General features: G+C 48.6%; 1 protein-coding gene across 3 annotated transcripts in view; it reads right to left on the bottom strand.

The window, feature by feature from the left end:
* The window catches only part of LOC311022616 (tetratricopeptide repeat protein 28-like), a 148,378-nt gene that overhangs the window by 47,546 nt on the left and 84,675 nt on the right, over window positions 1–16,157 (bottom strand). For all 3 annotated transcript variants that reach the window (XM_084023998.1, XM_084023999.1, XM_084024000.1), the window contains 3 exons: window positions 14,533–14,680; window positions 7,787–8,059; window positions 6,739–6,869 (listed from right to left, as the gene is read on the bottom strand). In XM_084023998.1, coding sequence (XP_083880124.1) covers window positions 6,739–6,869; window positions 7,787–8,059; window positions 14,533–14,680 — 552 coding nt within the window. The remainder of the gene's footprint in view (window positions 1–6,738; window positions 6,870–7,786; window positions 8,060–14,532; window positions 14,681–16,157) is intronic.

Here is a 16,157-nt window from a genome sequence, read left to right as displayed (position 1 = left end):
TCTCCTTCATTAAAATGGACTTCCTAAAGCCTCCATTCGTCTTGCTGACAGCTCCACTATCGATCGGGTGAGAGAAAGGGATGCTGTTCCAGAGCTTTAAATGGCTCTCTGGCCAGCCTGGATGAGTGCTGGGCTGGACTGAGGCCGAAGGGGGAAGGAGGAGGAGGAGGAGGAAGGAGGAGGAGGGAGTGCCAGGTTGAGCCGTGGAGGTCTGCCTCTGATGCGTTCACGGTCACCTGTGAATAACAGCTACGATTGCAAACGATGGCAAGGATCAGAATTTCCCATAAAGATGGCTGGGCCCGGCTCGGCGGCGAGGATTACACTGATGAGATGGAATAATGACTTAATCACGCGGGTTGAAAGCCAACACATTAGCCAGCCAGCCTCCTCTTCGGGGGCTACTCGCAGAGGCTCTCCTGGAAAAAGCGAGAACTATTAAGGGACTACTCGGGGAAGAAAAGGCCTGGGAAAGTGGAGGTGGGTGTGTTTCAGTTGGCTACGCCCGACGACGCCATTCATTTCAATTTAAAACCCGTGTGAACTAACGTTCCCGCCGGCCGGCGCCTTTAATCGGGCCCCGTCCTTTATCGTCGGGGGGAAGATGAGTTGGCGCTTCCTCCGTTTTCGTGCCTCTCGCCAGAGCGACATCAAACCCCCTCTGCCAAGATTAATGATGGGATTTTTGATTTTCCTAATGATTAAAAATCTCTACGGCATACTCGGGCGTCCTGCGGTGCAGTACAAACCCCAAGGAGCCTGTTGGACCCCCCCCCCCCTCCTCTCTGATGAGCACCATCTATGTCATCTATAATCATATAGAGCGCGGCGGCGGCGTATCAGAGTCTCCTGTGACCGTGTCACTGTTTATTTGTCATGGAATCGGTTCCTCCGTATTGCCCTTGATTGGAGCGGCTCGGGAGACAAAGATGGACAAGGTGTAATATTCCAGACAAAACGCTCGACTTCCCGACTGTGAGCGGCTCCATCTGCAGCCTTCCCATTAAGGTCCTGTTCTAGCAGCTCGCGTATCGACGCTTTGATCAGTGAAATGTAGGAGTCCGGACGCCACTCTGCTTTGTGGAGGCAATTTAAAAAATAAAAGAAACCCGACTGGCAAAGAATCCTTGAACGGTGGATTGTGTCTGCTGTTGTTTCTAAAGGCCACTCTCCCAACACAATACAGCCACATCTAGAGAGAGGAGACGACAAATAACGAGAGGAGGGGGCAATTAGATGGGAGGGGGGGGGGGAAGAGAAGTAAAGAAAGGGAAGAGGAGGTATGTGTGGGAGGGAGAGAGAGAGGGAGGAGGTAAATGTGGGAGGGAGGGAGAGAGAGGGAAGAGGTAAATGTGGGAGGGGGGGAGGGAGGGAGGGAGGGAGGGAGGAAGTAAATGTGGGAGGGAGGGAGAGAGGGAGGAGGTAAATGTGGGAGGGGGGAGGGTGGGGGGGCACCGAGGCTGGAGAGAGAGAGAAAGAGGGAGAGAGAGATAGGGAGAGAGAAATGGAGGGATGATAGAGAAAGAGAGAAGGTGAGATAGGGAGAGAAAGATGGAGAGAACGAGAGTGAGAGGGGGAGGAGAGAGAGAAAGAGAGAGAGAGGGGGAGAGAGGGAGAGGGTGAGATAGGGAGAGATTGAAATAGAGAGAGAGAGAGCTAGAGGGAGAGAGTGAGATAGAAGGAGAGAGAGGGAGGGAGGGTGAGATAGGGAGAGAAAGATGGGGAGAACGAGAGTGAGAGGAGAGAGAGAGAAAGAGAGAGAGGGGGGGAGAGAGGGAGAGATAGGGAGAGAGAGAGAGCTAGAGGGAGAGAGAGAGCTAGAGGGAGAGAGAAGGAGAGAGAGGGAGGAGGTAGCAGAGAGGCAGGAAGCAGTAGTCGATGTAACGGCAGTCATTCATCTCTCTGACAGCCTTCCAAACGCTCCACTGGGGGGAACGCTAAGCTGCGTCACCTCCAATGCAGCAATGCACACACACACACACACACACACACACACACACACACACACACACACACAAACCTCCATTTTTTTTGTTGCTGCTGTGCTTCGTGTTCTGGGTCACCGGTACGTCGTGGGACGTTGGCGAGTCAGTGCATACGCCATTACACCGCAACCCGTACGAGCACAAATCACCGCCGCGGCGCCAGTTAGACGTGCACACTCACGTGCACACGTATAAAGTGCACGTCTGTGGATGTTTTATAAAGCCGACGCACATCTGGGCGGGTCACTACAACCAATCTCACATTTTTTTTTTTACTCCATTCGACACCGACGGCACATTTACATGACACTGGGACTACGGGAACACACGTGTGTGCTGCTATTAACACACACACACACACACACACACACACACACACACACACACACACACATCCTGGTCACGGCCCATTGGCTGATGCCTGCCGTCCATCCCTCCATGATTCATGGTTAAGCGAGCCGCTGTAGAGCAGTTCTAGACCAATGGGCCGAGGCGAGCCCGGGTGTCATTAAGGCACAGCGGGTTGGAGCCACTGTGCTCCAACACACCGGGAGGCAGGAGGAGAAGGAGGAGGAGAAGCAGGAGGAGAAGCAGGAGGAAAAGCAGGAGGAGAAGCAGGAGGAGAAGGAGGAGGAGGAGGTCTGCCAGGAAGTAACATCAACAGCCGAGTGCACTCGTAAGACAAGAGAAGTGTTGCCTTTTATTCAGCCGGACACCTCCTGCTCTCCACCCGGCCGTTTCGGCTAAATTAGCCCCCTCTACTCTAATCATCCCCCCAAAATCCTCCCTCTTAATCAGCAAAGCAGCGGAGGCTAAAGAAGGGAGACAAGGGTGCCAAGTTTCCTCTGCCATCCTCTATTAGCGTGGGCTCTCCAGAGGAACGGCACACGTCCATACCCCTAATGACTCCTTAATGATCCCCTCCTCCGCTAGAGTGCTGACAAACACTGACGAACCCCGACCCTGACAAGAGGAACACCCACTCCCCGGCCCCGCCCCCTTTTATTTAGAGGCTCATCTCTCAGCCGTCCGCCTCGTTATACCACAGCTAGGGCCAAACCCCCCCCCCCGGGATGAAATAGTCCGTGTCACTTTCAGAGTGAAATTCCTTTCGACAGATGGAGCGAGAGAGAGGGATAAACAAAGCTGGAGTTTAAAAAGAGGATGACGCCAGGAGGAGAGTAGAACTGTGGAGCCTTATGGAAAAAAAAACACACATAGCATGCATCCCCCCTCCTTCCTCCTCCTCCTCCTCCTCCTCCGATCGTGATTTCCATTTCAACTTTGGGGTTGGGGGGAGTCGGCGAGCCTCTTTTTTAAACATCACACGAGACGTAATTACAGAGTACGCCGCTGCCAGCCCGCCTCAGTTTCTCCTAAATACTCACACCCCAAATTAGGGGTTACCTCCTTCTAGTTAAACCTACTATTTAGGATGAGAACGTCACACAGACAAAACAGAGGGGGGGGGGAGGAAAGAAAGGGAGTTTGGAGACCTAGTTACAGGGGCTTTGTTTCACGATGACAGAAGGCCTTTGTTAAAGTTGAAGTCGGTTACTGGCACGACGCGGATGAAGCCAGGTGTGGAAACTGGGACGAAAACATAAAGTTGGAAAAGACACACGGCTTACTAACAAAAAAAAACAAAAAAAAAGAGGAGGGAGTGTGCGTTCATGTTGTATCGGCACGACGTCTGACAGCTGAAAATCTGCTCAGGATATTTCCAAAAGGCAGCGAGCTGAAGAAAAACACCAACTCCACGCTAGCCGATGACCTCACAGGTTTGGACCGCAGCTTCCAGTCGGGGGTGACAGAGCGCTCACTCTTTGAGCTTTTCCCCCTCAGCTTTCTCTGTGTTGTTGTTTTTTTTCAGCTCTCCGTCTTTACAGATGATGATTCAGGATGTATTAGTGTCAGTCTGCTGGTCAGCAACACTATTTTATTTATTTATTTTGCTGTGTGATTTAAAGACGGAGGTTTTTCTTTCCTTGTTTGTAAGAAGAAGAAGAGGAGATCCCATGCAGGACTCCCTTTACTGGTTTAACAGGACCCAGGTAGTGTACTGGCTCTTGATTTATAGAGGACACTCATCTGATCTGGAGTCTGTTTTGTGTCTCCGGCGGCTCCTTCATCTCACACACAGGCCACCGTTCAGCCTGTAGTCCAGACCAGTAGCTGAGGTTTGGTGAAACCGGAGCTTTGAGATACACTACTGCCTAGTATTGGTGCTCGGATCAGTACGAGCAGATATACACAATATATATCTAATGTAGAGTGACAAAGAGTATATAATCTGCCACCTTTAATTGATCCCTGCCCCCGAAGTCTACAACTTCAACAGTTTTAATGAGAAACAAATATTTTTATTGGGTAAGACATCTTTTTTTTCAATCATAAATCATAAATAAAGGATATATAAACTGATACACAGCTGTTTCAAGTCACTCGGGACGATATTTACGAATATCCCGATTATTGAAATTCACCACGATCAACTTACTTGAGTGTTTATATCGCGATCCACAATAAACTGTATGTATTCCCATCCCTACATGTACCATATGTGTGTATGTGGAGGTCGCCAAGACTAGAAAAGAGCTTTACAACAGCCGTCCACTTAGGATTTATGACAGTTTTTGGCCGTATAATTAACATTACACACATGCCACTGTAATGGCTGATATCTGGGGAGATGGTGAAGGCTGTAAAACTATCAGACTGGTTGTAAACAAGCCAACTTTCTCTTCCAGTGAAATCCACATGAGTTCAATGTCGTTCTCTTTAACTGCTGACGGCCAAAACATGACAAACAAAGTGTTGCAATTTTCCTTTAGAAAGTGGGAAATCAATCAGCGGCTACAAACTAGAGCTGACTGGGGATGGTTACACACACACACACACACACACACACACACACACACACACACACACACACACAGTTCATAGAGTTCATTTAAATGTGTCTGTTATCATCTTCCAAGTTTCTCTTTTACCCCCACAATGAAAAAACCCCCACATCATATCAAAGCCACATGGTCCAGCGGCTCCTTTGATCACATCAAACATTTCATTAAAGTCTCCAGGAAATACTCATTAAACAACCTGTTACAATTCACACGCGTTCCTTCATCGCTTGGACTCGATGCCACTCCGTCAGTCTCTCTCACTCCTCTCCAGGTCTGTAGGCCGCACACTGGAAATCCAGTCAGGATCAACATCCTGTCCCCGGTCTCGAGGAAGTGACCTCAGCCTCAGAAAAAAAAAAAGGGCCAGATAAAACGTCCACATCAGAAAGGAAAACATCAGGCCCGGGGCCGTAATGAGCTATCCGCCAGGCTCCAGTGTGTTCTGAGGGAGACCAGGTGGTGTGACACCACATATGAGTCTGATTAGGGGGCCTTCAGAAGAACAAGAGGGGGGGAGGTTGGGGGGCAGAGCAGGGGCCAATCAGGACGTTTTCTCCAGTATATGATGAAACTGTTAAAGGTGTTCTATGACCTCCGTCGGGGCTCGTGAGTGGTCCATTTGCTGTTAGTGTGGAAGCATGTGTGCAGGGGGGGGTTTGGGGGGTATTGTTTTCCTCTCAGAAGCAGCCTGAGAGCCTGATCCACTACGGATTACAGCGGCGTGATCCTGTCACACTGATACCAGACCGCCGGGTCTTTAAACCCCGCTAGGAGCTAGTCTCTACATTAGACATGGTGGCAGGGACACGTACGCACGTGAAAGTCAGACATGTGGCCAGACGGTTGCTGCCGCATGCATCCTCTATGTCTCTCTCTCTCTCTCTCTCTAACCTCATTACATGACAGAGGTTTTTGTTGGCCAACTCATAATCGTACGTCTGCTCCTCTGGGGAGGGAGGGGGGGGGGGGGGATGTCAAGGGGACCTCGTTCTTCAACTGGAAGTTTCATCCCGGATCGTATTGTGTGTGTGTTTTTTTGCGTTTGACTGGACTGTTTAAATGTCTCCACGATATCAGGGCAACACAAACAAGCAGGCCCCGCCGGCCTGCCGGGGGAGGATAAGGAGTGAAGGGGAAACGGAGGCCATTCTTCTCCTCGTGTGACGGGAATTGTGTTTGGAACAAGCACCTGTCTCCTCCTCCAACAATGGCCACAGAGGTCGGCCAGAAAGGGAGGGAGGGAGGGAGGGGAGAAAGAGGGCACCAAATAGTAAAAAAAAAAAAAGTGGATCAGTCCGTCTAATTGCCTTCCCTCTCCTCCATTTCCTTATTTCCCTACACTTCTTCTTCTCTCTCCCTCTCTCTCTCGCTCTGCCCCACATCCAAAACAACTTAATCTGTGTAAATTACATTCCAGCGCAGGCGTATGTTACAAAGCTGCAGACTTGCTGCTACACGTACCAGATAAACATCTGCATAGTATCTGCATAAATGGTTTGCATGGATAATAAGGTGAACCAGCTGCGAAGGCTATCCTGTTGGCCTTGGCTCCCACTGCCTCCCTCTCTCCCCCCCCCCCCTCCCCCATCACCTTCATCTGTTCTCCGCACCAACTCGACACCCATGTTTTTAAATAGACAAAAGAGCATCCCCGTGTGTCCTTCACAGTCCTCCTCCTCCTTTAGATACCCTCTAAACAGCCAGAGCAGCGGAGTTGCTGGCCACAGCACAATCCCACACCTACGACACGATAAGAGACTTAATAATGACTTTTGTTAGCCTCGATTCAACGTCTTCTGCAAAGACACGTTGCTCCGTTTGTGTTCAAACTGCTGTGTGCTTCTTACCTCCCTGTCCTTCAGCTTCATGGCCAGAACCAGCTGGTTGCGGTGGTTGGTCAGCGCCTCGCGGTAGTTCCCCTTGGAGAAGAATGCCGAGCCCAGATTCCCGTGAGCGCGGCATTCCCCTGTTTGGTCACCTGAAGGGGTGAAACCAAAAAGAGCACCATTTAGGGGTGGTTATGACACAGAAAGCTGGTGTTTATTTCACATCATCAAATGTGATGAACCACGTCCACACCGACGTCGCCACCGCCACCGCCCGCCCTAAAAAGGCAAAGTGGACATTTTTTCTTGCTTCTTTTTCACAGTAGAGCGGCTTCCCTGACAGCTGGTAGCGTTGATCTCAATGCTCCAGAGGAAGGGGGAAAGCCTTATTATTTCTGCCTGACAAAGAGGCCCCACTGTCAGTACTAAAGTAAAGTCTGTGTGTGCTCCACCTGAGAACCGCCGCTCCTTATCTCCAGCTGCTCTGCCCGGTCATGTGTCAAACTGTGTGGGGGTGAGACGGGTGGAGCCAGTCTGTGCTACTCTCGCTCTCCCTGCAGTACCTTAACTGTCTGCTCTCCACCACATTAAACACCCACACACTGTTTCCATGTTACTTTTATTTATCTATTATTAACAAAGAACTGGACCACTTCCTGGTTATTTCTTTCAGATTTTTTAATATCCTTCAATTTTGGCACAAGATGCTCAAATGTGGGAAAACTCATTTTACAACATTTTATTCAGCTTACAATGCTCAAACTCTTAGTTTAGCATGTTAGCGTGGTAATTAGCCAATTAGCTCGAAACACTAACTACAGCTGAGGCTGATGGGGACGTCATTAGTAATTTGCAATAGTAGGGTTCATCCTCTGGGGAACAAAATCCTTCCAATAGTTTGTTTTAGATAGTTCTGCCTGGACCAAAGTGGTCGACATCATCAGAGCTAAAAATGTTACTAATTTTGTGGTCATATAAGTATTTTCTTCATATTCAAGACTGTAGGACATAAAAAAATAAAATAAATGATGAACAGGCTCATGGTTCCCTCCGCCCCGGGTCCTCTTACCTAAGGTCTTGGCCACCTCCAGGTCCTGCTGCATGTAGCCGGTGCTCTTCTCCGTGTTGCCCAGCGACCAGTGGGCGCTGCTGAGGGCCGAGAAGACGGAGCCGCGGAGCTTCAGGCTGCACGTGCCGATCTTCAGCGCGGCCTCCAGCACCACGACGGAGGCCGTGTGGTGGCTCGCCGTCAGCAGCTCCTGGCCGATCACAGACACCACCACGAAGGGACTCTTGTCCAGCTTCATCTTCTGCAGCTGCTGGTAGGTGGGCTCCAGAGACTCTGAACAGGGGAGGACACAGAGATTAGACAGAAGCCAAAAAACATAACCTTGTGCTGCCTGACAACAATATGTGACATTGATAGAAGCGAGCGAGTTTAGATTTTGTACAGAACGTAACTGCTGTCTGAATTCATGATCTACTTTTCCTCCGGGCGGTTTTGCTTTTGCCTGCAGCTCGGCTGAGTGACGGTTTTCACCGACAATTTGACAATAAATCAACATATCGGCCGTTTCTCTGATCCCTCCGCTCTGAACGGGCTAATCTCAGGCAATTTCCAACAGCTGGTTGGAGCTTTGTGGGCAACTGTCTTTTTACAAACCACAAAGCAGAATTACATTTGTGTGTCATGTTGATGTGGTTGTTTGAGAAGACTACGGAGGGAGGGCTGGGTGGGTTTCCATGGTGGGAAAACGAAAGCAGCTAACGCAGCTAAGAGCAGCAGCAGCAGCAGCGGTGAAGAAGAAAATGCAGAGCGAAGGAGACGTGCAAGGTGACCTTTGAAGAGGCTGAAAAAACGCACACAATGACATAAATCAATGGTGGGCTGCGCAGGGGGGATTTGGGGATCCACAGCCCCTCCAGATTACAAAGCCCTCTGGCAGACACCAACATCGAACAACAGCGAGGCACGCCCAAGTGTGTGTGTGTGTGTCTATTGATGCATGTGTGTGTGTGTATATTTGCATTCATGTATAGAAGTGTATCTGGGGAGATGAAGTCTCCTGGTGCTGCAGCTGTGAATGTTTTCAGCAGGATTGCTACTAATTAGGTCAAATTTATCAAATTAAAAAACAACCCCTGCATGTGTGTCATTACTGTACAAACCGACTACGTGCATGAGGCACCTACACTTTCCCAAACCGAAGCATTTAGGCATAACGAGTGAACAGTCACGACGAGTGAACAGGCACAATGAGTCAACAGTCACAATGAGTCAACAGTCACGACGAGTGAACAGTTACGACGAGTGAACAGTCACGACGAGTGAACAGTCACGACGAGTGAACAGTCACGATGAGTGAACAGTCACGATGAGTGAACAGTCACAACGAGTGAACAGTCACGACGAGTGAACAGTTACGACGAGTGAACAGTCACGACGAGTGAACAGTCACGACGAGTGAACAGTTACGACGAGTGAACAGTCACGACGAGTGAACAGTCACGATGAGTGAACAGTCACAACGAGTGAACAGTCACAACGAGTGAACAGTCACGACGAGTGAACAGTTACGACGAGTGAACAGTCACGACGAGTGAACAGTCACGATGAGTGAACAGTCACGATGAGTGAACAGTCACAACGAGTGAACAGTCACAACGAGTGAACAGTCACAACGAGTGAACAGTCACGACGAGTGAACAGTTACGACGAGTGAACAGTCACGACGAGTGAACAGTCACGATGAGTGAACAGTTACGACGAGTGAACAGTCACGACGAGTGAACAGTCACGACGAGTGAACAGTCACGACGAGTGAACAGTCATGACGAGTCAACAGTCACGACAAGTGAACAGTCATGACAAGTGAACAGTCATGACGAGTCAACAGTCATGACAAGTGAACAGTCACGACAAGTGAACAGTCATGACGAGTCAACAGTCACAACAAGTGAACAGTCACGACAAGTGAACATTCACAAGGAGTGAACATTCACAAGGAGTGAACAGTCACGACGAGTGAACAGTCACGATGAGTGAACAGTCACGATGAGTGAACAGTCACGAGTGAACAGTCACAACGAGTGAACAGTCACGACAAGTGAACATTCACAAGGAGTGAACATTCACAAGGAGTGAACAGTCACGACAAGTGAACATTCACAAGGAGTGAACAGTCACGACAAGTGAACAGTTACAAGGAGTGAACAGTCATGACAAGTCAACAGTCACGAGTCAACAGTCACAACAAGTGAACAGTCACGACAAGTGAACATTCACAAGGAGTGAACAGTCATGACAAGTCAACAGTCACGAGTCAACAGTCACAACGAGTGAACAGTCACAACGAGTGAACAGTCACGACGAGTGAACTGTCACAAGGAGTGAACAGTCACAAGGAGTGAACAGTCACGACGAGTGAACAGTCAAAAGGAGTGAACAGTCACAACGAGCGAACAGTCACAAAGAGTGAACAGTCACAACGCTAATTCACCCCGACAAACGCAACACAGACACGATACGAGGCGCTTCACAAGCACTCCACAAGCAGAACGGATGATGCTCTTTTTCTTGAGCTTCTGTTTTGCACATCATATCCATTCATAAGCTTGTAATTGCCTTCGGAGTGACACCGAGAGCTGAGTCATCAATCACACTCAGGTGTCTCAGCTGCTGCGTTAGTAAACAGGTAGTTATGACAACATCAGTGTGTTGTTCTACACACAGAATGAAATGCTGAAGAGTGCTTGTGTGCAGACATGATGAAGCCAGACTTCTACCTGCACCTCATTGATATGCAGCGAACAGGAAGTCATTTTGGCCTCCAGCCTTCCACCCTTTTGTCTTCTGTAGAGTTCCAGAGGCTTTTTTTTAAGGGTGCTGCTGCAGCAGGGACCACACCTCACTGTAATGACCGTACAATCATGGACGGAAATACATATCTGGAGTTATGAATGGAACATATCTGGACTTTCCCTCCTGTATCTGAATAATGTGTTTATGCCCTTCCTTGCCCTCTCTGTCTCCTTTGGTTCCTACAGAATAAACTTCTATAAATGGGTCAAAGATAATATGTTTGTATTATGTTTATGATGTATATGGTTTGTCCTTTTTTTGTTTTTATTTTATTTTTTTTGCTTGAATTTATTATTATTTTTATTTATTTATTCTGTCATTATATAGTGATTGTGTTATATGTTGGGACCCCCCTTATCCTAAATAAACAAATTTCAATTGAACTATAAAAACAGTGCTTGGTAATTTCAGCTGCTGGGTTATGTAGTTTTTAAAACAAATGTTACTCCAGCCATGTTTGTGTATTTGGTGAGTATTTTCAGTGTCTTTGTGGAATCATCTTAAAATAAACTAGTTTTTATAGAAATGAGGGAATACGTAACCTGGGGCAACCGCGTGACTCATTGATGTGTTTTAAATTGACATTGTGTAGCTTGAGGGCACAAACCACTACTTTCCTGTCAGTAGAATCAATTCTTCCGTGTTTTGATCCTCCCGTCTGTATTTTGCTGACAACAACAATAACCTCTGACCTTTAACTAATAATGTGATAATTTATTGATCTGTGGCAAAAAAAAAAAAAATGTTCCCCTTTGCTCATCGTCTCTGGGGACGTTGGATGTCAGGCTGAGTTAAAGAAGCTGCTCAAATCAAAAGCACTTTGCTCAAAGGCTCCTCAGCAGGACAGACCCTAATGAACAGAGGCTTCAAACCCCTCCAGTTTAAAAGGACAATGTATTTCATGGCAGCGTGGATCAATGAGAGCCTTCTCCTCGATGCTTAATCTGGACGGATGTTCAAGTGGATAAAGAAAAACCCTTGTTTTAAATTGGCATATGTGGAAAACAATCGGCTAATTAACAGCTAATGGACCCTCTGCTCTCTCTCTCTCTCTCTCTGGCCCCGAGCAGCCGGGCGAGAGACAGAACTGGAGCAGGATTAAAGTAAAAACATCCCCATGTGATCAGAAAGACCAGGAAACGGGGAGGGGAGGGGACAGATGGACAGGGCTGATATGTGGGGGGAGGTCTGCTGCCGGGACAGATACAGTAGGGAGGGAGGTGAGACGATACAGTAAGAGGAGGGAGGTGAGACGCATACAGTAAGGAGGGAGGTGAGACAGATACAGTAGGGAGGGAGGTGAGACGGGTACAGTAAGATGAGGGAGGTGAGACAGATAGAGTAAGAGGAGGGAGGTTAGACGGATACAGTAAGAGGAGGGAGGTGAGACAGATACAGTAGGACGAGGGAGGTGAGACAGATACAGTAAGAGGAGGGAGGTGAGACAGATACAGTAAGAGGAGGGAGGTGAGACAGATACAGTAGGACGAGGGAGGTGAGACAGATACAGTAAGAGGAGGGAGGTGAGACAGATACAGTAAGAGGAGGGAGAGGTGAGACAGATACAGTAAGGAGGGAGGTGAGACGGATACAGTAAGAGGAGGGAGAGGTGAGACAGATACAGTAAGGAGGGAGGTGAGACGGATACAGTAAGACGAGGGAGGTGAGACGCATACAGTAAGAGGAGGGAGGTGAGACGCATACAGTAAGAGGAGGGAGGTGAGACGGATACAGCAAGAGGAGGGAGGTGAGACGCATACAGTAAGAGGAGGGAGGTGAGACGGATACAGTAAGAGGAGGGAGAGGTGAGACAGATACAGTAAGGAGGGAGGTGAGACGGATACAGTAAGACGAGGGAGGTGAGACGCATACAGTAAGAGGAGGGAGGTGAGACGGATACAGTAAGGAGGGAGGTGAGACGGATACAGTAAGAGGAGGGAGGTGAGACGCATACAGTAAGAGGAGGGAGGTGAGACGGATACAGCAAGAGGAGGGAGGTGAGACAGATCCAGTATAGGGAGGTGAGACAGATACAGTAGGGAGGTGAGACAGATACAGTAAGGAGGGAGGTGAGACGGATACAGTAAGACGAGGGAGGTGAGACGCATACAGTAAGAGGAGGGAGGTGAGACGGATACAGCAAGAGGAGGGAGGTGAGACAGATCCAGTATAGGGAGGTGAGACAGATACAGTAGGGAGGTGAGACAGATACAGTAGGGAGGTGAGACAGATATAGTAGGGAGGTGAGACAGATACAGTAGGGAGGTGAGACAGATACAGTAGGGAGGTGAGACAGATACAGTAAGACTAGGGAGGTGAGACAGATCCAGTATAGGGAGGTGAGACAGCTACAGGGGGCGTGTCCACCTGTGTGAGCGGTTTACATCCAGCCTGAATCCCAGGAGAGCAGCCTCTCGGCTGCAGTAATGAGTGAGACCTTGATGTTTTGGAGTGTGGGATCGGAGATGACACGGTGAGAATCGGGCGTTATAGATATAACGTTAACTTTACCACAGAAACTAAAAAACATAAAGGAGCTTTGATGAATTTGGTGCACGCTGCGTCCTTGAAGACGTTCATTATTGTACCCTGAGTTATTTATTTGACTCGTATGGATCTCTGCTCTCGGTGGCAGAGAATAAACATAAAGGTGTTTATCTGGGAAGGACTGTAAACATCAGCAGTGTGAGAGATAAACCACTCGGAGGAAGCCAAACAATCACAGCCAGATACAATCGGCTCTTTGTTGGGTTTTTAAACAGGCGGGAAGGGGAACGTGGCGGTTACAGAAGTGCTATAAGGGATTAAAGTGTAATAACACAGGGATTACACGTGTTGTTACAACCTAAAACAGGGAGGGGGGGGGGGGGGGGGATTAGGGGATTATTTCTCACTCAAGAAAACTAAAAAAAGCTTCTGCATTTAAATCTGCAGGTGAGCGAATCAACAGGCTGGAGAACGCTCGCCTACCTTTCACTTATCTGTGCAGCACTGATTATCCTCCCCGTTCGCTGGCGTAACATTGATTACCGTCCCCCCCCCCCCCTTGTGCCAGCAGCCCCTCTGAGAGGATCATCATTGCTCTTAATCCTTTGACCTAGCTACCTCTCTCCCCAACACACCTTGGATTAGCTCCTCCGCTGGTTGCCTGGCACCGTGGGAAATAGGGTAAACAATTAAGAGATTATACGGCTCGGGCTAAATGCTGGTCTTCTCCTACAGAGAGAACCCCATTCTGGTCCACGATGCTCAGGTCTGGGCTAGCACCCAAACCCATTTTTTTTTTTTTTTTTTGGCTCCACTGGCAGGCTTATGTCGTTCAGATGGGCTCTCCATTCTTTATTCTCTTTGCAATATTTTTTTTCTTCCTCTTCTGCGTTCGCAGAGGAATATTCAGAGGAGCGGCGTATTCAATCAAAGAAAAGCTGATTTCTCACTGAACAAAAGCCCTTCAGAGCCGCTGATCTCATTGTGCTGTTCAGTACATTTTTTTGGGATTATAAAAAAAACAAAAAAAAACAAGGCCAACATTTATTCGCAGTAAGTTTTTCAGTGGATGACAAAGCGGAGACTGCAGGATGACTCAGTCTGCGTTGGCAGATCCGGATCTGAAGAATATTAAATCCTAACCGCGGTGGTCATCTGAGGTTTGCCAGGTTTGTTTTGAGGCTCATTAGGCCGGCTGATTACTCACGGACAATCAGGTCACTGCAGTCGGCCGATACGACGGATAATAACACATTTTAATAACTTATAAATCCACTCGGCTTTAGGAAGAAAAAGGCTTACACGACAGGGCAGACAATGGCATTAGCGTTGGATGCTCATTAAGATAACGGGCTATCTGTGTGTGACAATGAGATGTGCTGAAGCGCTCCACGCCGCCGCTCAGACAGGAAGCCGTCAGGTGAGGTCACATGACCGACACCTGAGCGTGAGCGGCGGTTTCTCACCTCGTAACGGCGACTTCATGGCGGCTTCCACCATGCCCACCAGCAGCTGGAGGCTCTTGGGGTCTTGGGCCAGCCCCGAGGCGAAGGCGGCCAGCGCGTCGGCATGGCGACCAAGGTACTGAAGGGCAACACCCTGTCGGAAGTATGCCTGCGGAGGGAGAGAGAGGTAAGAGTCAGAAACACACCACCATTTCTTTTCACACACGAGGGGTTTTTTCCTGAACTCTCCTTTGTGTTCGTCACAATAAAGTTGTTGTTGTTGTTAATTGGATTAAAAGTTTTACATAAATGCACATGTGACATTTGGCTGGCTGCCTTCTTCAGGAGTTGTTTTTCAGAGCTTGGATTTCTCTCGGGCTCGCTGAGAGAAGAAGCAGAGAAGAGAAAAGACAAAGAAGAAGAGAGAGAGAGAGGGAGAGAGTCGGTCTGTATCTCGAATGAAAGAACCCCCATAAATACTTCAGATTGTGCGTTCCCTTTTTTGTCGGAGTCGTAAAATAATAACACGACTGGCCGGAGTCTGTCTGTGCAGTGTTTTTCTTTTTCACGTCAGATGTGTCATGTTTTGGAGACGTTCAAGAAAAGCAGAGTTTAACTGTGTTTGTCATCCAGTCGCTGGGAAAGTCACTGTGTGTGTGTGTGTGTGTGTGTGTGTGTGTGTGTGTGTGTGTGTGTGTGTGTGTGTGTGTGATAATAATTCAGCACTGAGATACAAACGGCGTGCGGCGGCTGACATACTGTATCTTTCTGAGATGCTTTGGAACATTCTTCGAATTGAAAAACTAAAACAGACGCCGTCTCCGAGATCCAGAAGCTCCATCAATAAATGTGTCTCTTTTTCTCTGTTTTGGACTCGGAGTTTGTGAGTCAGCGTGTTTGTGTCTGAGGCCGTGATCAGAAACAAATCCTAAACCTGAATCTGGTCCAGTCTCACAAACCGGCAAGCAAAGAAGTGATTAATCGCCATCCAAAGCACTAAATCTCCAACAATAGTGATATCTGGGCTCGTGTGCACGATTGCTGCAGCAAAGCATGGTGGGGGATTGAGTTTTCTGTGTGTTTGTGGTTGAAGTCCCAGCATGCCGTCTGGTCACCTCGTCACACAGTCACTCACGGCCTACAAAAGTGACACCAGGGCTAATTCTCCATTAGCATCTAAGAGGCCTTTTCATTAGTCTTCCCGAGCTTCTCCGTTAGCACCGCCGGGCCGAGGAGAAGAGGCGGGGAGGGATTAGAGAAAATAAGACATGACATCGAATTTATAGAGGCCAGTAATTAATTTTGCTCCCGTCCGAGCCCCTCCCCCCCCCTCCCTCCGCTTGCATCACAACTCCATTGAAAATGACGAGGACACAGATTAGATTCAAAAGCATTAACCTTTGTTCTAACACCGTTATTATAAGAGGGGAGTGCAGGCCGGGGGAAGCCGCTCAATATTAATTGCATCTCGCGGCGGCGGAGAGAGTTTTGGGCAGGACAGCGTCGGCGAAGGAGCGGGGAGGCCCCGCAAACGTTTTCGCCCGGAGGGAACAAAAGACATTTAAAAGCACTTCTCCCTTTGATTAGATTTAGCTCCCGCCGTATGACGGCTCACCCGGAGATCTCTCTTTCATTCTCTGTAAGCG

Source organism: Eutrigla gurnardus, assembly GCF_963514095.1.
Source record: "Eutrigla gurnardus genome assembly, chromosome: 13".
In the NCBI taxonomy this organism is placed as follows: Eukaryota; Metazoa; Chordata; class Actinopteri; order Perciformes; family Triglidae; genus Eutrigla; species Eutrigla gurnardus.
Note: the sequence above shows the minus strand (reverse complement) of the source record. Positions and strands in the feature narration are given on the sequence as shown.